Genomic DNA, 21,880 nt, shown 5'->3' on the forward strand with positions numbered 1-21,880 from the left:
GCAAAAGCTTGTGGGGGCCCTGATGTTTTTTTTCTGCAAGAATATTGATGTGAAGAATGATTTCTTTTAGAATATGCAGAGGATAGATAAGAATTGACGAATTGAAGAATATTTGTTTCCCACGAAAGATTAGAAGGACATTGAGTATGGTCTGGCATAGCTATCGAGTCTGGGGTTTTGGGTGAAGAACTGTATGTTAGTACCTGGAAATCAAATCCAGGACCGAGCATAATAATTGTTACAGATGAAATGGATCAGGTGTTTGATGGTTAATCTCCAGACGTTTTTATCATGGGAAGTGCTTAGATTTCCAATCGAATAGGATGCTGAGATGCTGATTGAACCAATTTGCATGCAGCAGAAACTTGGAATTCGAAATTGATGCTTAAAGGTCTATATTATACATTGCTGAACATGATAATCTCCTCATAGAAGATTTGACAGGGTTATCTTTTCCTAGCTGAAAAGTAAAAACACACAAAACACTTTGACAGGTTATACATAAGATAGCTTGGAGAAAACTCATACTATACAGGTTAGAGTTTCCTCGGAGAAATATCACATATATGGACAAATTTAAATAAAGAATTTCTGATTAGCCTGTCAAAAGCATTGTGCCGTCGTCGTAAGGGAGAAACATCTTGCTCTCTTCTCCAGAAATGCTCCAAAGTATGTCCGGGCGATATTCCCACGATGGAGAAGCCAACGAAGGATAAGAAAAATTGCAACCTTCTTCACTAAACCCATCACAAACTGGTTCAATAGTGTTTTCAATGTCTCTCCATATGTCATCCATCGAGTATCCCTTTTCACCCCCTTGCACTGCCTCTCCGTTTTTTCCTGCTGAAGCAACTTGTTCAAGCCCCCCTGTGTCGTAAAAACTTGCTTCTCCAGTTCCTGGAGGAGATGATGAATTCACTGTAGTGATATTTGATGAAGAGGAACAGTTTGAAGATGACAGTGAAGGGGACACGACGCTTTTCCTTTCTTGAGCCTTCTTCCGCGTATGAGTCCTCCAATAGTTCTTTATTTCATTATCAGTTCGCCCCGGTAATTTGCGAGCAATTCTTGACCACCTGCACAAGATGTTGTACCATAAAAAATACTTACTGATATGAACAGCACAATCAGAGATTCCGAGGACAAAACGAGATGGTTGTTAAGATTTATACTAAAACTGTACATAGCATAGAAGGGAAGTCACAAGGCGAGGATCAGAATCCGAGTGTAAATTAGAATCGGAAAAGTTTTCAGTAATATATATCTGGTGATCATCATGGAGGCAGAGGCAATAAACAGTAAATAAAAGAATGGATTGTGAAAAAAAAAAGAAAGAAGGGAAACTTCCGATCCTATTTCAAACCTATTTCCCCATCTGGCGTGAAGTTCCAGGACGAGTCTTTCTTCTTGAGGTGTCATCTTTCCTCTTTTAAGACCAGGGTGGAGATAATTAACCCATCGCAACCTGCAACTTTTTCCTGTTCTGTTCAAACCTACAACAAAACCAGGTGGTTAAAGGTGGTTCCTTTACAAAACCACCCATCGCCATATATGCATACCTATATTTGTCTCCCGCCACCTTCAAACCTGATACTTTTGCTATAAAATCCCATCGTCGATCACCAAATAAGTTCACGAAGTTGATCAGTAGAATGTCCTCCTGTTCTGTCCATGGACCCTTTCGGGTTTCGTCTTGCATCATTTTCATTTTTCTGCCTTTTGCTTTTTTCTCTCTGTCTCTCTCCGACCTTTAGTCCACCCACTTACTGGTACTTGGGGTGATCTAGTTGTACACTACTCTTATTTATACAAGCAATTTAGCACTAGTGGAAGACTATGTGACAAGTTTTAGTTATTATGATAATCATCATTTTGCAATCTTCACCCTACATTTGGTTTGCGCATGCTCATTCTCTGATATGCACCTAATGCATTTGATGTCAGCCACTATAGGCAACAGCCAGAGTAAATTATTTGATATGTTGACGTAACTTTCATAATCACCTCTTGTTCAAATATCAATTGCTAAATTATCATAGCACTCTATGTTTGTCTCGTGAATTATGCATGTTCATAGTAAGTAATTAGGAGCATTGATTTTCTTTTCTGGTAATTTATACAGTCAGAAATCGATGCCTGTTTCTGTGCATGTGCGCAAGCCAACTGGAAGCAGAGTCAGAGTTTTTCGTGTAAATATTTGTAGTATTAGCCATGGATTATAGATTAGCATGATAAAGTGCGGTTGAAACTGTGTTTTACAGTTTTAAAAGTGTTCGTATTACCGTAGCTTTGTATGAATCCCTTTTTTAGAAACATTTATCATGGAAAAATATAATTTATAGCTTTTCTTGAAAATAAATTTTCAAACCACCAAACTCCCATAATCATGCTGTAATAATTCTTGCTTGTTATAAAGTGGTGAAAGGAGTAATAAGCGTAAAAGAGAACAACTCCACAAAAGGAGGGCGACCTCAAGATTTGATTGGATAAAAGGGAATAGGGTGATGGAAGTCCCTAGATCTTCTCACCCTTGTGTTCAATTTGAGGAAAACCCCTGACTTTAGCGGAGGCGGCAGATATGGAGACTCTGCTTCCTAGAAGAAAAGGAAAAAGAAGAAGAGGACAAGCCTTGTAAAGCAGGGAAGAGGAAGGAACTGTTTCGGTGTCATGCATGTGAGTGCCCACCTCTTCAATAAAAGTGTGGACGGAGGGAGATGTTATTATAGACAACACATTTTTTATGCATAGCGTTTCAGCTTCCTAAATCCTACTTGAGAATTTGGCCAACACAAGTTGATATCCATAATTCCTTTAGCAGCCTTACAGTAAAGATTATCTTAGTTAGACATTTTCAAACTCATAATTTAAAGAATCTCTCTTTTTGGTACCGTGTGCTAATAATAAATCTGCTTGCGAGTAAATCTGTCAAGCAAGATTCGGTCCATTTCTCATGAAGAAGCAAATATATATTAAATCACTACCAAACCTCACACATGCATGCTGCTATGAACTCCATTTATCAATCATATGAACCTCAATTATCAATCACTAGACATGATTGGAGAGAATATATATATATATATATATATATATATATATATATATAGAGAGAGAGAGAGAGAGAGAGGGGGGGGGGGGTTAGCTGAGTTATAATGTCATGCTCTTGAAACATTCCAAAAGTTTCAGACTCTGTCTATCTCTTCCTTTTTTGGTGAATAAAAGATTTTAAAAGTTAGAGAAATTCTTCTGTTTAACCAATATCTTGAAACTAAACTCTATGTAAGAGCACACAGGTTCTGGGAATTAATTAGTAGAAACAAGCTTGAACAAAAAATGTTCATAATAGATGTGTATGTATATTGGGTAATTTACAGATTAAATTCATAGCCAGTCGTAGTAAATAGCATTAGCGCAACGTTGTTTATGAGCTCAACATAATACAATGGAAGTTTTTTTATATAAAAAAAAAAAAACAAAAGCAAAAGAACTTACATTATCAAATCTGAACATTCACTATGATGTTCATTCTAAATAATACTGGGATATTAAGAGGTAAAAATCTGAACATGCTTGTGTGGGAGTGAATGTGGAGGATAATTATCACTCAGGAACAAACTTTCATGAACTAGTAATTAAAAACATGCAAAAAAAAATTATAAAATTAACTAGTTAACTCACCCTAATAAAAGTATAGAAATAAATTAAAGAATTATCCTATCAATTAAAGAAGATGAAAAGAAATAACTAGAGGAGGAAAGTAATTACGAATCTATGATAAATTTTAAGAATTTATTTTAAAAACATGAGCATATAAGATAGTTTTTTTGATCGAGATAAATATAATAAATGCTATGAAGCAACGTATAAATTTTCTTCTGGTGGAGAAACCATCACATATCTTATTAGTGATGATACAAAAAATAAAGGGGTGTGAGGTCATTATAGTCTCTGGTTGAGTTTGAGCTCGAGAAGGTTGTGCAAGAGTTGCTATATATGGTATTAGCGAGGTACGATGTTTCTAATGAAAAAACCTTGATGTAAAAGGTAGGAGATTATTTATTGGAAAACCATGAAATCAAGGCGAAAACAATTTAAACTTGATGATGAGTTCTTTCCAATCTGTAAGATTGACATAACAAATCCTTTTTCAGCATATAAATTTATGTTAATAGTCATAACTTTTGATTTGATTTTTGAACCAAACTATAAATTTTCTATAAGATTTTAAATCTTTTATTTTATACAGGATTAAAATTTCATAGCGATTTGAGATTAGTAAATCCTTTAAATAAAGCTTAATTTTTTTTTTTCTAATATATACATGGTTGTTTAGCTTGTGTTTTAAAATAGTAATTGAAAAGAAAATATTTAATAATAAAATCTTGAATTAATATTTTTGTGTGATGATATTATTCGGGAATTCCATGTTGTCTTTTGCTGAGTTGTTTACGTCTTCATTAATTACTCTACATAAATTACCTTAAATCAGAGGAATGATACATGTCTTAAAAATCAATATGATCCTATTTTTGTTCGAAGTCAATGCATTTGTTTATCTTTCTCCCAAATCAAATTGAATAAGATCAGATTCGTTTGATTAATTATTCAAGATTTGTTTTTCTGGTCCACAAATCAATACAACGTTCTGGGCAACCTTTCGTTTTCACATTGACAAAGACAACGAATTATTTAGAGATGGACGACGGGAATTCATTGGTCTGTCAATCCACTGACAATTCTAGAGATGGTTAAGGAGGCTAACATATTATAGCACTACCAACAATAAGATAAGGAAGATATATATATATAAATCTAAAGTGGAATATGGCATCAGTTGCCCATATTAACACCAAAAACATTATATTAAGTTGAGGTTGTGATGCCTAGCATTAACTCCAGTATGGTTAAGATAACAAAACAATGGAAAGAAACGTGATGGTGGCTCCTTGCTTTATCAGTCCTCCCTGTAGTGGAATAGAGATAGAAAAGAGTAGCCAAAAAGACGAGCCATTGTGACGTGGAAACCACCAATCTGTGGTCACTCCACTTGAATTCATCTCTCTCTCTCTCTCTCTCTCTCTCTCTCTGTTTATGTATATTGTATATGTGCATGCACAGTTGCACACAATCCATACATTGCTAGGTTAGAAAGTTTCCTTTGTATAACCCCATAAAATCTTCTCGTATTAGATGTTTAGGCTTGTTTGAGAATTTAGATCCATGTTGGTTTTGCTTGGTTTCTTGATTCTTCTCTCTACTTTTTTTTTTTCTTGATTTTCTTTACTGGGTTACAAAGATTGAAGTCCGTTTTAATTTCTCGGTTAAATATGAAAACTAAAAAGAATATGCTAATGAGTATTGATGCATGCGGACCAGGGTTCAAAAAAGGATATACTATCTGCTTTATGGCCTCAGTTCGAAAGGGATATTGCCATGCGGAAACAGCTATACATCACTGGTAACATGATATATATATTAATTGGCATGATAATGTAGATTATATGGCATGATAAGAAGATATATTTTTGTTAATTTCCATTTCTTATGCTCAGAGGCAAGGATTAACATGGGAAAGGGACACTATGATAATATAAATACACCATATCAGGAGGAGCTTGTCTGACCTGATCATATAAAGAGTAAAGGTCCCATTTGTCGGGGATGTGAGAGATGAATCGCTGCCTGTTACTGATCAAGCTTCCCTTTATAGCTTAACTAGCTTGTAATTACTAATTATAGGAAGGACATGATCATTTCTCGATGATGGTTTGTCGGGATGATGGAATCCAAAGGAGAAATTTCTTCTTCTTTTCCCTTTCTTATCTCCTTCGATTACTTGGCGTTTGATGAAAAGCAAGATTAGCCATAGTGATGGGCATTTGGTAATAGAAAAGACTGGACTGGACTGGTTCTGAGAAGTAATAGTTGGAATTAAACCATTGCAGGATCAGCTGTAAAATGGCGAGAGTGGGATTCCCATTTCCTAATTCAGAGAACACTCAAAATCCAAGGAAGCACGTTCGTTGTTGCTAGAAATTTATAATAGCAGCTCTCGATCTCCATAGGAATGATGCCTCATGCCCCTAGCCATTACTGCCTTTTCATGATACGATGATTGGCCTATATGATATTCTTGTTTCCCCCCAGCCCTAGAAAGTGGCCATCAGATGATTTCGCAGTTGTTTTCAATCTGAAATGAAATGCTTCCGGTGCCTGCTTCTGCAAATTAACTTGATCGATAGAGAAATATAGATGCTTTACATCCATTTTGTTTCAACATATTACTTAGATTGTAGCTAATAGTCGGATGAAAATTCTCTAAAACACAAAAAAAAATATTTAGATATTACCAATATATTTTTTAATAACAAAAAAATAATAATTATTAACTCAAATTTCAATGCATGTGTTTAATAAAACGAATCAAAGATCATATAGACCATTAAATATTTAAAAGAATTGTTTATATTCCCTAAATATCAAGTGATGAAGTTAAAAAATAAACACAAATAAAAATATTAGATTTTGTATATATACTACTAGAAACTCGTCTAAAACCAACAGAATAAACTCTTGGTTCTAGTAGGGGTGATCATTTTCGGTTCGGTTCGGTTTTTATCAAAAAAAAGTAATCAAACCTAATTTTTTTTAAAAAAAAAAGACCGAAACCGGTTCAAACCGACCGGTTTCGGTTTGGTTTTTTAGGACAAAAATCAGTTCAAATCGTTTTGGCTCAGTTTGGCTTGGCTTTGGCTCGGGTTTTTTTTTTGTTTTTTTTTTTTTGGTTCGGTTCGGTTCGTTTTTCAGTTTTAGGCTTATAAAACTGAAATCGAATCGAACTGGCCGATTTTTTCAAAATTTTAATCGGTTTAATCGGTTTTTTTTCACGGTTCAGTTTTTTCGGTTATTTTTTTCTGGTTTTCTCGGTTTTTTGATTGTTTTGCTCACCCCTAGGTTTTACATCTAAAGTCAAACTCGATCCTGCGTTTTCAATATTTTTCAACCAATATAATCAAATTTAATTTTGTTATAAAAAATCAGGATTTTTAATTGAAATACCGAGAACCCCATATATAGCAAGCTTAACACAAATAATTTATAATGTTAAAATTCGAAACAACACAACATAAAATGTGATAAGATTGAAAAGAAAAAAAGGTGTTTGGTGACTGGAATAGAAAAGGCATAAAAGAGCTACAAAGAAAAAGCATAAAAAACGTTCTGATCAACAGTGTCCCGTGAGGAAGTTTACAGGGATTTTGCCATCTTTTTTTTTTTTTAATAATTATAATTAAAGTTATAAAATAATACAAAGAATCGAACAGTTAACCCCACCCATCAATGATTCAATATCTTCAAGCGCATCTTCCCACAACCATGATGTTTCCAATTGTACGTGGCCAAGGAATGCAACACGTCTAATTCCATAGCAAGAGCTTGTGGCTGGAGGTGCTTTCTGCTTCCACGTTCTGTGATTATGATATCACTAGGAGAAATTGAAATTGCAGAAGTTGAAGGCATGGCCACTTGCAGGGAATACTCCATAAACGCAGAGTATCTGTCATTCATCTCACAGCTTCTTTTTATTATTATTATTATTATTTATTTATTTTTATTATTATTTTATAACCCTGGGTTTCCGGATCAGTTTACGCGCACTACGACTAATCATCAGGCCCACCGAACACCCTGCAAGGCCATTGGACAGGTAAAACACCGCGGGAATAATAGACATGCACAAAAAAAATCGAACCCGAGTGCAAAAAAAGGGAATAAAGCCCTTCCCCAGCTAGACCACGAGCTCAAATGCTTATTATTATTATTATTATTATTATTAGCAACCGCATGTTTTTCAAACATAAACCTATCATAATCTAACTAGCAAGTAATGTTTTTATAATTTTTATGCGGTTGTATAATAATTGAGTCATGTAAACCATATAAAAAATAACAATAATTCTTTTTTTATTATTCTCATTGAATATTCATCTGCATTTTTTTTATAATTTGTTGCATATTAGACTAATGTATGGTTATTAAAAAAGTTATTGCAAATATAACCCTAAAAACTTTAATCTCATTAAAAAAAAGTTATTAAGAGATTAGGCCAGCACACCTTGCCTCTAAAGAGAAAAGCCCAGGTTCCCATGCCTCGCATTTTTAGCATTGAATGGATAATGTCATCATGTCAATATAAAAAGAAAAATTATGGTAGATGATGCGATTATTTTAAAATCAATTCAATATTAAATAATAAAATTTAAAAAAAATCATCAAAAATCCAATATTAAAGATTTTTATATATATAAAAAAACAATAGATCAGATCAGGCACGGAGTCCTGAGTAGCCCAACATATTGGTGGCTTAAAAAAAATCCATATATAAGCCTAAGTCAGACAACATGAACAACCAGTAAAAAACAGTTTTACTTTTTGAAAAAAAAAATAAGCTAACATCTTAAAAAAAAACTATTTAGTCGATGATATATTGGATTAATTACAGTTAACATGATTTAACTCGTAATTGTGGTTATTGACTTTGATAGGTTCAATAATTTTTTTAATTATATGAAAGAAAAACAAAGACAGACAATGATGTGTCGCTTGCTATGCCCAACTCAAAATGAAGGCATCGTTGTGGTGGTTAAACAATTATGAGGTAGGGTTTTTTGGGTTGAAATTTTATTTTTCAATTTATTTTCATTTAAAAACATCTAATACACACTATAAAAGTTTTCATAAATCACTTGCAAACCTCAAAACACCCCCAAATCAGCCAAGAAGACCAAGATCAAATGAAGCAAAAAAATCAAAATGAAACTTGATATTTTTTAAAAAAACATGTTTACAAAGAAAATTCACCACCATTGAACTCTTCTTGTTAAATGAAACTCGTGAATACTAAATTTGATCATTTTTGTTGTTGGTATTGTAACAACCAAGAATTTTCTATTTCTTTCATTAGTTTTTTTTTTAATTTTCTCTCTCTTTTTTAACTCATAAACTGAAAAATAAATAAAATAATTTTTTGAATCAAAATAAAAATTATCATAAATCTTGGGTGAGCAATATATTTTCTCTTAATTTTAATTTGAATATTAATTTCATATACTTAAACCAAAAAAAGAATTCAATTGAAAAAAAAAACATGTCAAGAGGTTCGATGAAAAGTGACTGACGATTCTATTTTTTTTTAGTTTTTGTTAATGGTTGTCCTGCATAAAATCTAATCTAGAAAAAAAATAATTTCAATGCACAAAATTAATTTAAAATTATGTTCTTCATTTATCGTTCGCATCCAATGATAAGTCTTCGAAAAACATATGTTAAAAAATAAAGTTAATTTCGTCATATATTATAGTGAATCTCTCTAACTGAACTTTTCTAAAAAACATTTCCAAGGAAAGTGATAATTTAAGTATCAGCACTAATCACACTAATGACACGTGCAAAAGAAATAATAAAAAACAATTGAGTAAAATCTCTGATAGTTTTTGTATAACACTGTTCAATTTATACTTCAGAGTTCAGAGACTATTTTAAAAATCACGTCATATTTGAGATGGAGTTGATTAAAGCCCGCCATGAGAATTTGAAGGTGAGCTCTGTGTGCTCTACAGACCCATGAAAAGCATTCGACTAACTTCAAAGCTGAAAACTTTCTTTCAGTTTTCGAAGAAAGTTTACAAATTTAACAACATACAATTGAAGAATCTGCACCAACTGTACAGTCCCATTTCAACTAAGTCTTCATGCTCTGGTTTCTTTATAGGAAAGGACTCAGTTGCTCTTTCTAAGGCATTATCTTTTTGTGAGAATTCAAAATCATTCATCCTTGGAACCCAAATTCATGGTTATATTATTAAGCTTGGATTTAGTAGTGATGTTTTTGTTTCGAATAATTTGATCAAGTTTTATGCAAAAGGTGCGGTTTTGAGGTATGGGTTTAATGTGTTTGATGGAATGCTTGAGAGAAATGTTGTTTCTTGGACTTTGATGGTTTGTGGAGCTATTCAATGTGAGGAAGTTGAACTGGGGTTGGAGGTGTTTTTGGAGATGATAAGAGATGGATTTGTGCCTAATGAGTTTGGACTTGGTAGCGTTATGAAGGCGTGTGGGAATAGTGTGGAAGGTAGGGTATTCGGTTTGTGTGTTCATTGTTTTGCTTTGAAAATTGGAATGGAGAGAAACCCTTTTGTGAGTTGTTCAGTTTTGAGCTTTTATGCTAAGTTGGGGGATATTGGAGCAGCAGAGAGGGTGTTTGAGAGTTTGGAAGAGGTTGATGTTGGTTGTTGGAATGCTATGATTGGAGGGTATGCACAATGCGGGTATGGTTTTGAAGCCATCGTTACTGCATCTTTAATGCGAAGGAAAGGAATATTTATGGACAAATATACCTTCATAAACGTTATTCAGGGCTGCTCACTTCTTGGTGACTTAAATTTTGGAAGGCAGATTCATGGATTGATCATTAGAAGTGAGCTGGAACTCAGTGCTCCGGTAATGAATGCTCTTATGGATATGTACTTTAAGAATGGTGGGATGAAATCCGGTTTGGTGGTCTTTAAAAAGATGCATGATAGAGATGTTGTAACATGGAATACTGTATTTGGAAGCTTCTCCCAGCATGAAGATCCTAAAGACATTGCAAGCTTGTTCCATAGTTTTCTGCTAACCAGCATGAGGCCTAACCACATTACCTTCTCAATTTTATTTAGAGAATGTGGGAAGCTGCTGAATCTTGATCTTGGGCTTCAGTTTTGTTGCCTTGCATTGCATTTTGGATTATTTGATGAAGCTAACATCACATCCGCACTGATCAATATGTTTTCCAGGTGTGGAAAAATGGAAATGGCACACTTAGTATTTAAAAGCAAAGTATCTGAAAACATAATTATTTGGAATGAGTTAATTTCAGGGTATAAATTGAATTGTTGTGATGCGGAAGCCTTGAAGACCTTCTATGACTTGTTGCAGTTGGGGGTTGAAGCGAATGAGTATACCTTTTCAAATGTCTTGGAAACTTGCTCCAGATCTGAGAATCAACTAATGAACAGACAAATTCATGGAGTTGCGTTTAAGTCTGGCTTTGCTTCTCATGGATATGTTTGTAGCTCATTAATCAAAGGTTACATTAAATGTGGGCTCTTGGATGATTCTCTTAAGGTTTTCAATATGCTTGATAGACCAGACATGGCAGCTTGGGGGACCATGATATCTGCATTCGTGCATCAAGGCTGGGATTGTGAAGCTATTAGATCACTCAACTTGCTGATAGAAGCTGGTGAGAAACCTGATGAATTTATTTTGGGCAGCATTTTAAGTAGCTGTGCGAGTACTGTGGCCTATTGTCAAACCAAATCTGTTCACTCCCTGATTATCAAATTGGGGTTTGAAGGACATGTATTTGTTGCTAGTGCAGTTCTAGATGCATATGCAAAGTGCGGGGACATCCAAAGTGCAAAGATGGCTTTCAACCAGTCATGCAAATCCAGTGACGTTGTTATATATAATGCCATGATCATTGCTTATGCCCATCATGGTCGTGTTGTGGAAGCTTTGGACACGTATGATAAAATGAAGTTGGCTAATCTACAGCCCAGCCAAGCCACATTTGTGTCAGTTATAGCAGCCTGCGGACATATAGGCCATGTTGAAAAAGGATGTCGTTTGTTTAAATCAATGGATTTGTATGGAATGGAGCCATCTCCTGATATTTATGGTTGCTTAGTTGATATGTTCTCTCGAAATGGATACCTTGAAGATGCTAAGCAAATAATTGAATCCTTGCCGTACCCTGCTTGGCCTGCTATTTTGAGATCCTTGCTCAGTGGTTGTAGAATGTACGGGAACAGAGAATTGGGAGAATGGGCTGCCAAGAAGTTACTCCAGTTAGTCCCTCATAATGATGCTGCACATGCATTGTTGTTCAAGGTTTATTCTGAGTTGGGTAATTGGGAAGATGCAGCGAAGATGAGGAGGGAAATGGCAGAAAGAGGCCTTCGAAAAGATCCCGGACATAGTTGGATTGAAGCATGGTAAACAGTAAACACAGGACAGTGGAACCCATTACCAGTCACCTTCCGGAGAGCTGTAATGCAAATGCTTCTTCATATGGTTTTGCATGACAATTTATGCTACTTTTAAGACTTTTTCAGCATATGAAGCCACGGTATTATTCCTCACCTGTATTAACCTCACTTTCATTATTCAATCATTCTTCTTCCTGTATACTTGTGCATGACCCTCTCTTCTCTTATTTCCCAGCAGGGACAGGCAATCATTTATTACCTCCTTATTGCTGGTTTCCTTTTGGCCTTGTGTTAGAGTGGATTTTATATTGGCATGTAGAACCCTATTCATCGTTGTGTACAGAACAAAAATCGGTAAAATGTCTATAACCTATTTGTCTCTCTCGTTCAACTTGCCGCATGCACATGATACGATTGTCTTATCTGACTGGACGCGGGACAGCAAGCATGTTGCTTGTTTCTCTTTGGATTTGTTAGGTGGCAGAGCATGGTCTGGAATGGCATATGACTGGAGGTGCTTAACATGAAAAGAAAACCTATACTATCCTTGACAAGGCCGCAGCTGTCCAAGTTACAAAATTGTTATTTGAATGCTAATGATTCATTTATTTCGAGGATTGCTTCTTGGACGGCTGCATTTACAAACTTGGCTTTTCGACCCATGAAGCCGGGGTGTGATCTGTGCGTATATGTAATGTTATTTTTGCAAGTATCTCTTCTTGTTGTATAATTATGACTCTGTAATCCTCTATTGTTGCCTGGTAGGGACAGGAAACATGTGATCTTGTAAGTATCATGGTCTTAAAAGCATCCCAGCTTGCCCTGATAAACAGTGTAGGGAATATATTTTTTCCCCCTTTCATTTCGAAGAGTAGATACCAATATGAATGCATCCATGGATGCTGGAGCAGCGAGCTTGTGTTCAGCAATTATTTTATTTGATGCACTTCGAATACATTATGATGATTTCTGTCTAGTTTGTTTCTAAGATGGGCTTTTGAAGAAGGCTAATGAACTTTCAGTGCTTTGAGGTGCTCAAGTTGGGCCCTTCCTCAACTTCTCTGCACTGGAAAGCTGTGTGAATACTGCAGAGAGGCCTCGAAGTATATACTAAATTAAAATCAATAGAACAGAAGAAAAAATAACAATCAGAAGCTGATATGAATTAAAATATGCATGTTGTGATCATAGCTAACTCTTTCTTTTTTTTGGGCTAGCCAGCTCTTGGCCATGGATTTAAGTAGCTTGCTCAAGATTTACCAAGAATTAAAAGACCCGATTATTTCTTTGGATGATTAATTACTCCATTAAAGGGCATACATAGATATTGAATTGAAATTGAAAGGAAAAAAATGAAATCAGAGCTAAGCTGCAGGGAAAGAAAAAAAAAACGTTTTGTCTAGGTAAAACGCTAGTTTGTCACGAGCATGCACAGACAGTCGAGTCTTGCTCAAGTTGGTCAATTAAATTTCTGAATGAAGGGGACGGGATGGGGAACAAAAGGGATCTTCTATACAGGAGACAGATCCAAGTCAGCAAAGAAGAAAATCATGGAGATCATTTACTCATAAATGCCAAGATATATCTTCAGCTCACATAAAAACATCACAAAAAATACAAAGAAAAAAAAAGTTCTTTTTATATGAGACCAGAAGGGGTCAAACAATCTAAGAAAAACAAAGTAGAAAAGCAAAAAAACAGTGTTAACACACAGATAAGAAGCCAAATATTATAAATTTTGGAATGCTAGAGAAATGATAAATATAGAGACCTCAAAACCTCAGTGAGTATTGACACAATACTTTTCCGGCAGTAGAGAAGAAGATGAGGCCAATTTAAGCATCACATGGACTGAAACTTCATGAGTCCTCTACAAAAGCCATCCCGACGCCTTGAGAATGTAGAGGATAAATCAGAGATGGAGAGCTGGAGATATATATAAATATAACAACCGAGGTTGCTGTTTTGCAGCCCCAGTTTGTGTTGCAGCCAGCACAACTGAGGTTGGCTATTTTGAGCCTCTCCCTCTTCTCGGCCTCTCTCGTCAATCTTATTCTCTCCGATCTTGGTTCAACTGACGCTTGACTTACACCTAATCGAAGGTAAAAAAGAAAGGAGGAGAAAAAAGATTATGACCCAACAGAACCTGCACCTGGGCTACCCTCTCTTGCCAATAAACGTCTCTTGGATTGTCTCAAGCTAACCTTTTCACCAATAACCATCCATAAGCTCGACTATGTATCAACTCTCCTATCGTCGGCATCCTTTCTCTCAGGAGTTTTCTTTGCAGTTCCGAACTATTTTTTATTTTTTAAAAATTATTTTTAAAATTAATATATTAAAATAATTTAAAAATATAAAATATAATTAATTTTTTTAAAAAATAAATTTTTTAAAAACATGGATTGACCCGTGTTTTCAAACAGAGCTTTTAAGCCCCTAACTTTTCAAGTCTGACCATCATTTTAATTAATATGTTGCGGCTTGATTTACTTTTTTTACATAAAAAAAAAGTTTAATAAATCAAATCTGTAAATTTGAGTTAGCCTACTAACCATATAAAAATAAAAGTGAAACAAAAATACAAAAAGTCAACTCATGTTGAAGGATAAAATTAAAAAAATTAATTTAAAAAAACATAAAAAAAAACATCAAAGTCAACCCATGTTAGCTTTCAGAACTTGTGATCTTAGTCATGAACCCGCAATTAACACTATAAAAAACAAACCTTAAAAACAGCAAAGCAAAATTATAAATTAATAAATTGCCAGAGTATGAAATTGAAAAAAAATACAATAAAAAAACCCTCCAAAACAAAAAAAATGACAATTAAAATAATGAGAACTAAATTTGATACAAAAATAAATTGATATAAAATCTTGAGGGGTGAAGTTAAAAATAAAATTCAATTAGAAAAGTGATAAAAACAAACAAACAAAAATCAAAAAAATAATAAGAATCAAATTTAAAATTTAAATTAAATCAAATCAAATAATAAGAGATGAAATTTTAAAAAAAATTAATAAAAAAAAGAATAAAAACAAGCCAAACAACAATTAAAAATAAAGATTAAATTGGAAGCAAAAGACAAATAAAATGACACATGTAATCTTTGGCAAGAAGAAAAGAGAGAGAATGAGCAAAAGAAAAAAAAATATTGAAACTCAACTATTGATCCACCGTGGAAAACAGTGTTTAGACAATGGGCGAAGCTACACACACCATTAGAAGGACATGAATTTTGTCTGTATGTTGATGGGTGTGTTGCACGCGTTAAATTTTTTATTTAATTTTTAAATTATTAAAAAAATCAAACCTCCCCAACCTAACATGTTAATTACCAAAAAACCTAAAAGACACATATACCCTTGGTTGCAAGTTTTTTTTTTTTTTTTTCAAGTGTATAGATGTATTTAAGGTGTTTATAATTATATGAAAAGACCAAATAGACCCCGATCAACCTATTAAATACAATAAAAAAAAACATATAAAAGTAAATACCTTTGATTGTTAGGGGTATGAAAGTTTTTACACCATAGCTAGAAAAAGTAAAAATAACCTTTAAACAAATTTTTATCCGAAACAATCAAATAATAACGAATGAAATCTTTAAAAACTACCACATTAGCCCCAAGAGTAAGTTAATATTTTTTTTATTGGAAGGTAAAAAAATAATCATCCTATATTCCGATGAATAAAAATATGTGTCCATGTCACAATGTTTTCTCAACCTCCTTTATTTATTTATTTATTTATTAATTTTAACCAGGCGAGACCGTAACCTAAGAAAAAGAAGAGAAAAAATACGTGTGAGTGAATGGATTGTCAACTCAAGATCAAGATCAAGATCGAGGTGGGTAATTAAAATTGAAATATCTTTGGAAAGTTGTGCTTTGCTAGTTTGAACACTTTGAAATGGAGTGTGTGAAGAGAGAGAGAGTTCCTTTCCTCCATTCCAGATTTTGAAGTCTCAACCTCTCTCAGTGAAATTATCAGCTTTAGATGCAACTTCTGAGGCAAGGAAATATAAATCTTGGCAATCAAGTTTCCGTACGTAGTGATGAATTGCCCTTGTTCCCCCCATCAAATTCTCTGGCTCGCACGTCAATCATGCTCCTGGGTGACTTATAAGTAATCTTTTTTCTAAATCAATCCACAGTACTTTTCTTTTTCTTTTATATATAAAAGATAGTTTTTTTATTGGTTATTTGAATTTAAAATAAAACTACTACTGCATTTATACATTTACAGAGGAAAAATGCAGAGAGCTCATGGAAGAAGTGGAGTTAGAAATCATTGTATTTTGTATTTTAAAAATATTTTAAAAAAATTATTTTTATTTTACTTTGTTTCAACTTAACTTTTTATATATTTTTAAATTTTTCTAATGTTTTGATATCAAAAATTAAATTTTAAAAAATAAAAAAAATATTATTTTGATATATTTCTAAAAAAAATACTTTGAAAAACATCTGTTATCACAATATTATACATGCATTTATATATATATATATATATATATATATATATATATATATTATAGTTTTTTATGTGAGTGACATTCATATAAAATTATAGTATATAATGATTAATTAAATATTTTTAAAATTATGATTAAAATAAAATACAATTTTAATCATGGGCATCAAACCCCGAAACAAATATGGAAATGACACCGTTTGAAAGATGAAGTTATTATAAAACATTTGTGTTTGTTTTTTGTGTTAAAAAATGTTTATGAATTTTTTTGAATTACTTTTAATTTTAAATTGTTTTTTAATTTATTTTGTTTTGTTGGGTAGCCTGATTTGCCGCATCTCAAATTTGAATGTATCCCCCTCCTCACACTTGCATAACTTGCCTTGCAATTTATGAACCTTCCCTCCCTCTTCCTCTCCGTTCTCCCTCTCCATCTCTCTCAATGCATCTATCCCGTAAAAAATTCCAAAACTCCTCTCCTTTCACTTTCTCACCTCATCATCCTGGTAGCAAATCGCTTTCGATCCCCAGCTTTCTTTCTTCTCTCATCCATCTCCCATAACTCACCACTCATTACTGCTATTTAACATTTTCTTGTTATCTCTCATGCATTGTTACATTTTAATGAAATCTGGAGCGAGTGAATAGTAATGGCCGCTGCAGTCAGTTCAAGAGGTGGGAGAAACACCGTAGTAGTCCAGATTCCAAGGAAATGGAATGAAGACAGAGAAGCCACTCCGGAGAGAGCCAGAGCATTCTGGAGTGAATCCCGTAAGCTGTCCAGAAAGGCCCCTGTAGTCTACTATCTGTCCAGAAATGGTCAGCTTGACCATCCCCATTTCATGGAGGTCCCTCTCTCTTCCAATGACGGCCTCTACCTTTCAGGTAAAAAGAAACTAATTTTTAAATTTAAACCAAAAAATAACTTTTTAGAGAGAAAAAATTGGTAGCACAAATATCTCTTTTCCTCCTTGCATTAATTTCTTATATATTTATCAGATGTAATCAACCAGTTAGACCTCCTTCGAGGCAAAGGCATGGCTAGCCTCTACTCCTGGTCCTCTAAACGGTAAGTTCAAACAAGTAATGATACACCTCCTTCATCTCCAACCGTCCGATCTAATTAATCACTCCAAATCTTGTTGACTCCAGGAGCTTCAAAAACGGCTTCGTTTGGCATGACTTGACCGAGAACGATTTCATTCACCCGGCTCACGGTCACGAGTACATTCTCAAAGGATCAGAGATTCTCGATCATTCTAACCAACAGCTCTTCCTCGAGACGAAACCTCAAGAAACCAGCCAGTCATCAGCCAGTCAAGCCTCGGAGTTTCCAGTTATCACGAGGCGTAGGAACCAATCCTTGAGCTCTATCAATCTTAATGAGTACAAGGTTTACAAGGCCGAGTCGTTCTCCGAGTCTGCTCGGAAACTCGCTGCTGACGCGTCGACTCAGACTGATGATAGCAGGAGAAGAAGGAGACACGTCAAACCGGAAATCAAGAAGATGAAGGAGGAGAAAAAAATTAGTCAGGAACGGGAGGCGAACAGGGACGAGATTATGGAGATTTCACCCCCACCGTCCGACTCGAGCCCAGAGACTCTGGAGTCTTTGATGAAGGCTGATGGACGGCTGATATTGGGTGGTCATAACGAAGGGAGTGGCATGGATTTGAATCAAACGGCGAAGAACTGTGGGAAGATGAAAGCGTCTACGGTTCTGATGCAGTTGATATCGTGCAGTTCTTCGATCTCGTTTAGGGACTGTGGGGCGACGCCAGGGAAGGAGCCAGGCTTGCCGTTGATTGCTGGGCATTACAAGGGGAGGTTGCCATGTGGAGGAGGGAACCGTGAGGCAACATCGAGGGAAATTTATAATTTTTCGAGGGTAAAATTGGAAGAGAAGGAGTATTTTAGTGGGAGCTTGATTGAGACAAAGAAGGAGGAGGTGCCTGCTTTGAATTTGAAGAGGTCCAGTTCCTGCAGTGCAGCTAGGTAACTTCATTTTCACTACTTTGATTCTCTGATTCGATGCCCCTTGTGGCAGGGCAGTTGTGAAATAAGAGTGAAGTGCGTGGCTCCTCTTAGGGAGGGATTCACGTATCTAACTTTGGTGGCTGCTAGCTAGAGCATGAGTTGAATTATTATACATTGGATTTATTACTGAAATAAAGCATAAAATTGAAGGTTCAATTCAATTTGTTAGGCTTCTAATTGAGAACCTAAATTTAGTTCCTAATTCATATTAAATAAACTAAAAGGGTAGGGATTTTGTTGTAGTGTTATTTATTGTTCATCCACTCAGATTGGCAATTAGTTTTTCTAAACTTTTTAATTTATTCCTCAAATTTTTATTTTACATAATTTGTTTTAAAAGTTTATTTTACTTCTCTATTATTTTTAGCTATTAGGTTACTGTTTCTTTAATTTTTAAAAATTTAATTTTGATATCAAATTTTATTTTTTTTTGACTTTTTAGTATTTCTTTTGTGGAGAGAATAGCTGGCCAGTTTCTGCTATAAAAAGTAAAAGTTATTGTTAGCAATAATTTTGACCATTAAAATAATTAATTTTTATATTAAATGATTTCATATAATAAAAAAAGTTTAAATTATGTGTTTTTTACCTTACAAGTACAAAAAAATAAATATTTTGAGCTCGAGAATATTTTTTATTTTAGGTTGATTTTAAATTTTGATGTGGTTTTTGTTTTTTTAAAGGTTATAAATTGGTTTAGCATGGTTCTATAATGATTTTAATGTGTTTTGGATATTAAATATAGATTAAAAATAAATTTTTATATTAAAAAGTAAAAACTTTATTTTTTCAGCTACAACAATAACCAAGAATTTAAAGAATTCTAAATGATATGTTATCTATTCTTTTTTCAAAAACAATTGGTCATTAACTTAAAAAAGAAAAAAACAAAAACTAAAGGCCATGTGCGAGCCATGAGCCAGGCATTTGGCCAGGCTTAATAGACTTAACAAAATTTAGTTTTATTTCTTTTTATATAATTTTGATTTTTTTAAAAAATACCTTTTTTATGTTTTTTTAAATTTATTTTTAAGTTTGTATTTTAATTGATACCCCTTCTCCATAAAATTTTTCATTCATATGTAAATTTTTAAAATTTTATAAATATTAAATTTATTTTTTTATAATATTTTTAATATATGCACCCTTGTATAATATTTTTTTCCTTTTATTTATTCAATAAATTTTACTATTATAATTTTATTTTAATAAATAAATTCATTAAACACAACCGGGTAAATAACTTATATTGTGATTTTATATATTTTTTTTATCTATATTTGTCTTTCAGTTTTTTTATTTTTATTTTTATTTATCTTTATTAACTTTTTTTTATTTATCTATATAATGGTTTTTAATTTATTTAATTAGATGCATTCATTAGTTTTTTTATTTATATTTTAATTTTTTAATGTAAAAAAATACATTGAAAATTTTTACATTTTAATTTTTTTATCATATTTTGATGTTTTCAATCAGATTAATCAAATATTGACCGGCCCAATTTTTTAAAAGATTTTTTTTATTGTTGTTTATTTTTTTATTATATTATCAAATTAATAATCTTGAGTTTCTTTTATTTTTTTTAAAAGTGCTCCCGGCCCACGGCATGGTGAGAGACACCAATCTAGTGCTTGCTCTCAATTGAGACTATATATATATATTAGATAAGTCCGAAAACATTCAAGAACTTCTGATTAGGTCCTTCAATGAATGTTTGTTAACACTTTCATTTATTTTTCGCGGGGTTATGATGCTTAGAGAGTGATTCAGTGACTGTGGATTAAAGGCCACTGGATATGAACCTAGGAGTCTTTTTCTGCTATTTATTCGAATTCAATAACCCAAGTAGGCAGCTCAGCATCTCTAGACTCTCCCAAATTGTATCTCATTAGTGTTTTTGGACAGCAAGAAGGTTCCTATATCGGATTGGAATCCCAGTTTAGATTACCATTATTTTTATTTTCAATGTGCACTATGATTATTACGTAGTACTGTACTAGTAACGAAGTGAAGGTTGATTTGAAGTTTCACTTGCAAAAGTGCTTCCACATATTTCAACTCATAGGAGTAGGTAAATCTTTTGGTTTTTTTTCTTGCCTTGCCTCTCTTTCCCTGGGGATTCTCCTGTCAGGTCCCTGATTCTCTGTTAGCGTTTTTGGATTGATTTGAATGCAAGACTCGTAAGTTTTTTGGTTTTTATCAACAAAGCCAGCTAGCTTGGCTATCTAGTTTCACTTCCCTGCCCAAGAATAGTAAACTGGCTTTGTACTTATCAGTCACCTTTCTTTCCAGTGACTGCATAGTTTTATTGAAGGGCTGACACCATCCAAATTAGCAGTGGTCCTCCATCATCATGTGGGGGATCCTGAATTGAATTCTTGCAGTTGAGAATTTATTTCAACAAATCCAGGGGAAGCTACCCTGCTGTAGCTTTACTAGCAGGCAAGTTCGTTCCGCACTGCACCTATGGGGACCATAGTAATAAACTACTAATAATTCTCTTAGTTTGAAGCTGATAAGTTTTCATGCTCATGTGAAGAGTAAAAAATATTAGAACTCCGTACTAGAGGAGTTGACTTCTATTTTCAGCATTTTTGCCCTTTTCTTCTCGTTTTGATTAATCTGATGCTAATCTCAGGAGCTCGCATCTGCAATTAGCAGAAAAGGAGATTGAAGGAGTGCGCACCAAATGCATGCCAAGGAAGTCGAGAGCAATGGTAACCAGAAGAGAAAGTAGCGTTAACGTCGTTGTTGACAATGATAATAAAAATAATAATGTTGACAGTAGTCAAGTAGGGTAGGGAGCAAGAGACTGGAGGTCCAACAAGTCCAAGATGAGGGTAGATGAGATTATGAACCCTAATGTGGTGGTGGTGGTGGTACGGTAGCTCTCTGTAAATCTAGTCTTCAGTTTGGAACGGAAAAGTGAAAACTAAGAACATAGGCAAAAGAAAACAGGAAATGAAAGACTGGTATTCAAGAAAATGATGCATAAATGCAAGTAAGGGCACGGCGAGCACGCACACTGAGGGTAAAAGTAAGGGTTGGGACTTGGGTGTTTGGACGAGGGGAGGGTTCCTATAAAGGTAGCTGGTTTCATGGAAGCTTGTGAATTAAGTGTTCGTTTCTTTTAGTTTGGAGCTGTGAGCTGTGTGCTGTGAGGTCAATATTCGGTACCTAGGTGTTTGTGGAAGTTGAACACATAATCTTTTATCTAGTGAAGTACTAAATTAAAAATTTCTTAGCCCTTTCTGACTATGTGACCTTGACTTTGGAACATGGAATACGAAATTTTGTCCAGGTATTATCGTTTACCTTGGCTTGGTCTT

The 21,880-nt window shown here is 34.0% G+C and overlaps 3 protein-coding genes across 10 annotated transcripts; 2 read left to right on the forward strand and 1 right to left on the reverse strand.

Moving 5' to 3' along the window:
• Positions 1–353: 353 nt before the first annotated feature.
• LOC7488139 (transcription factor MYB48) lies at positions 354–2,527 on the reverse strand. 3 transcript variants are annotated; one of them, XM_002313416.4, is made up of 3 exons: positions 1,588–1,796; positions 1,364–1,493; positions 354–1,076 (listed from the first exon to the last, which is right to left on the reverse strand). In XM_002313416.4, exons 1-3 carry the CDS (start codon positions 1,706–1,708, stop codon positions 596–598), a joined length of 732 nt encoding a protein of 243 aa, XP_002313452.2. In that variant the 5' UTR covers positions 1,709–1,796; the 3' UTR covers positions 354–595. The 3 variants fall into 3 exon arrangements, 2 of the variants coding, with proteins under 2 accessions (XP_002313452.2, XP_024464921.1); XM_024609153.2 differs by having other exon boundaries at positions 1,560–1,753; XR_002983872.2 differs by lacking the exon at positions 354–1,076 and adding an exon at positions 1,249–1,264 and having other exon boundaries at positions 1,364–2,527.
• Positions 2,528–9,452: 6,925 nt separating this feature from the next.
• Positions 9,453–12,942, forward strand: LOC7488138 (pentatricopeptide repeat-containing protein At3g09040, mitochondrial). Of its 6 annotated transcripts, none has more exons than XM_024608394.2 (3): positions 9,453–12,172; positions 12,268–12,386; positions 12,475–12,942. In XM_024608394.2, exon 1 carries the CDS (start codon positions 9,625–9,627, stop codon positions 12,040–12,042), a length of 2,418 nt encoding a protein of 805 aa, XP_024464162.1. In that variant the 5' UTR covers positions 9,453–9,624; the 3' UTR covers positions 12,043–12,172; positions 12,268–12,386; positions 12,475–12,942. The 6 variants fall into 6 exon arrangements, with proteins under 6 accessions (XP_024464162.1, XP_052311595.1, XP_024464164.1 ...); XM_052455635.1 differs by having other exon boundaries at positions 12,479–12,942; XM_024608396.2 differs by having other exon boundaries at positions 12,510–12,942.
• A 3,919-nt stretch (positions 12,943–16,861) lies between these two features.
• On the forward strand, positions 16,862–21,880 carry LOC7489276 (protein SOSEKI 5). The gene is made up of 4 exons (XM_002314163.4): positions 16,862–17,396; positions 17,511–17,580; positions 17,664–18,506; positions 21,190–21,880. Exons 1-4 carry the CDS (start codon positions 17,162–17,164, stop codon positions 21,350–21,352), a joined length of 1,311 nt encoding a protein of 436 aa, XP_002314199.1. The 5' UTR covers positions 16,862–17,161; the 3' UTR covers positions 21,353–21,880.

The sequence above is a fragment of the Populus trichocarpa genome, chromosome 9 (assembly GCF_000002775.5).
Source record: "Populus trichocarpa isolate Nisqually-1 chromosome 9, P.trichocarpa_v4.1, whole genome shotgun sequence".
In the NCBI taxonomy this organism is placed as follows: Eukaryota; Viridiplantae; Streptophyta; class Magnoliopsida; order Malpighiales; family Salicaceae; genus Populus; species Populus trichocarpa.

What these genes read in the sequence shown, in the direction of transcription:
- LOC7488139 (XM_002313416.4), bottom strand. Translation starts at nt 1,708, where the DNA reads ATGAAAATGATGCAAGACGAAACCCGAAAGGGTCCATGGACAGAACAG. An exon ending in TTTTATAGCAAAAGTATCAG is followed by an intron (nt 1,494 to 1,587) that starts GTTTGAAGGTGG and finishes GTTTTGTTGTAG; the next exon opens with GTTTGAACAGAACAGGAAAA. An exon ending in CACGCCAGATGGGGAAATAG is followed by an intron (nt 1,077 to 1,363) that starts GTTTGAAATAGG and finishes CATCTTGTGCAG; the next exon opens with GTGGTCAAGAATTGCTCGCA.
- LOC7488138 (XM_024608393.2), top strand. Translation starts at nt 9,625, where the DNA reads ATGAAAAGCATTCGACTAACTTCAAAGCTGAAAACTTTCTTTCAGTTT.
- LOC7489276 (XM_002314163.4), top strand. Translation starts at nt 17,162, where the DNA reads ATGGCCGCTGCAGTCAGTTCAAGAGGTGGGAGAAACACCGTAGTAGTC. An exon ending in TGACGGCCTCTACCTTTCAG is followed by an intron (nt 17,397 to 17,510) that starts GTAAAAAGAAAC and finishes TATATTTATCAG; the next exon opens with ATGTAATCAACCAGTTAGAC. An exon ending in TACTCCTGGTCCTCTAAACG is followed by an intron (nt 17,581 to 17,663) that starts GTAAGTTCAAAC and finishes TGTTGACTCCAG; the next exon opens with GAGCTTCAAAAACGGCTTCG.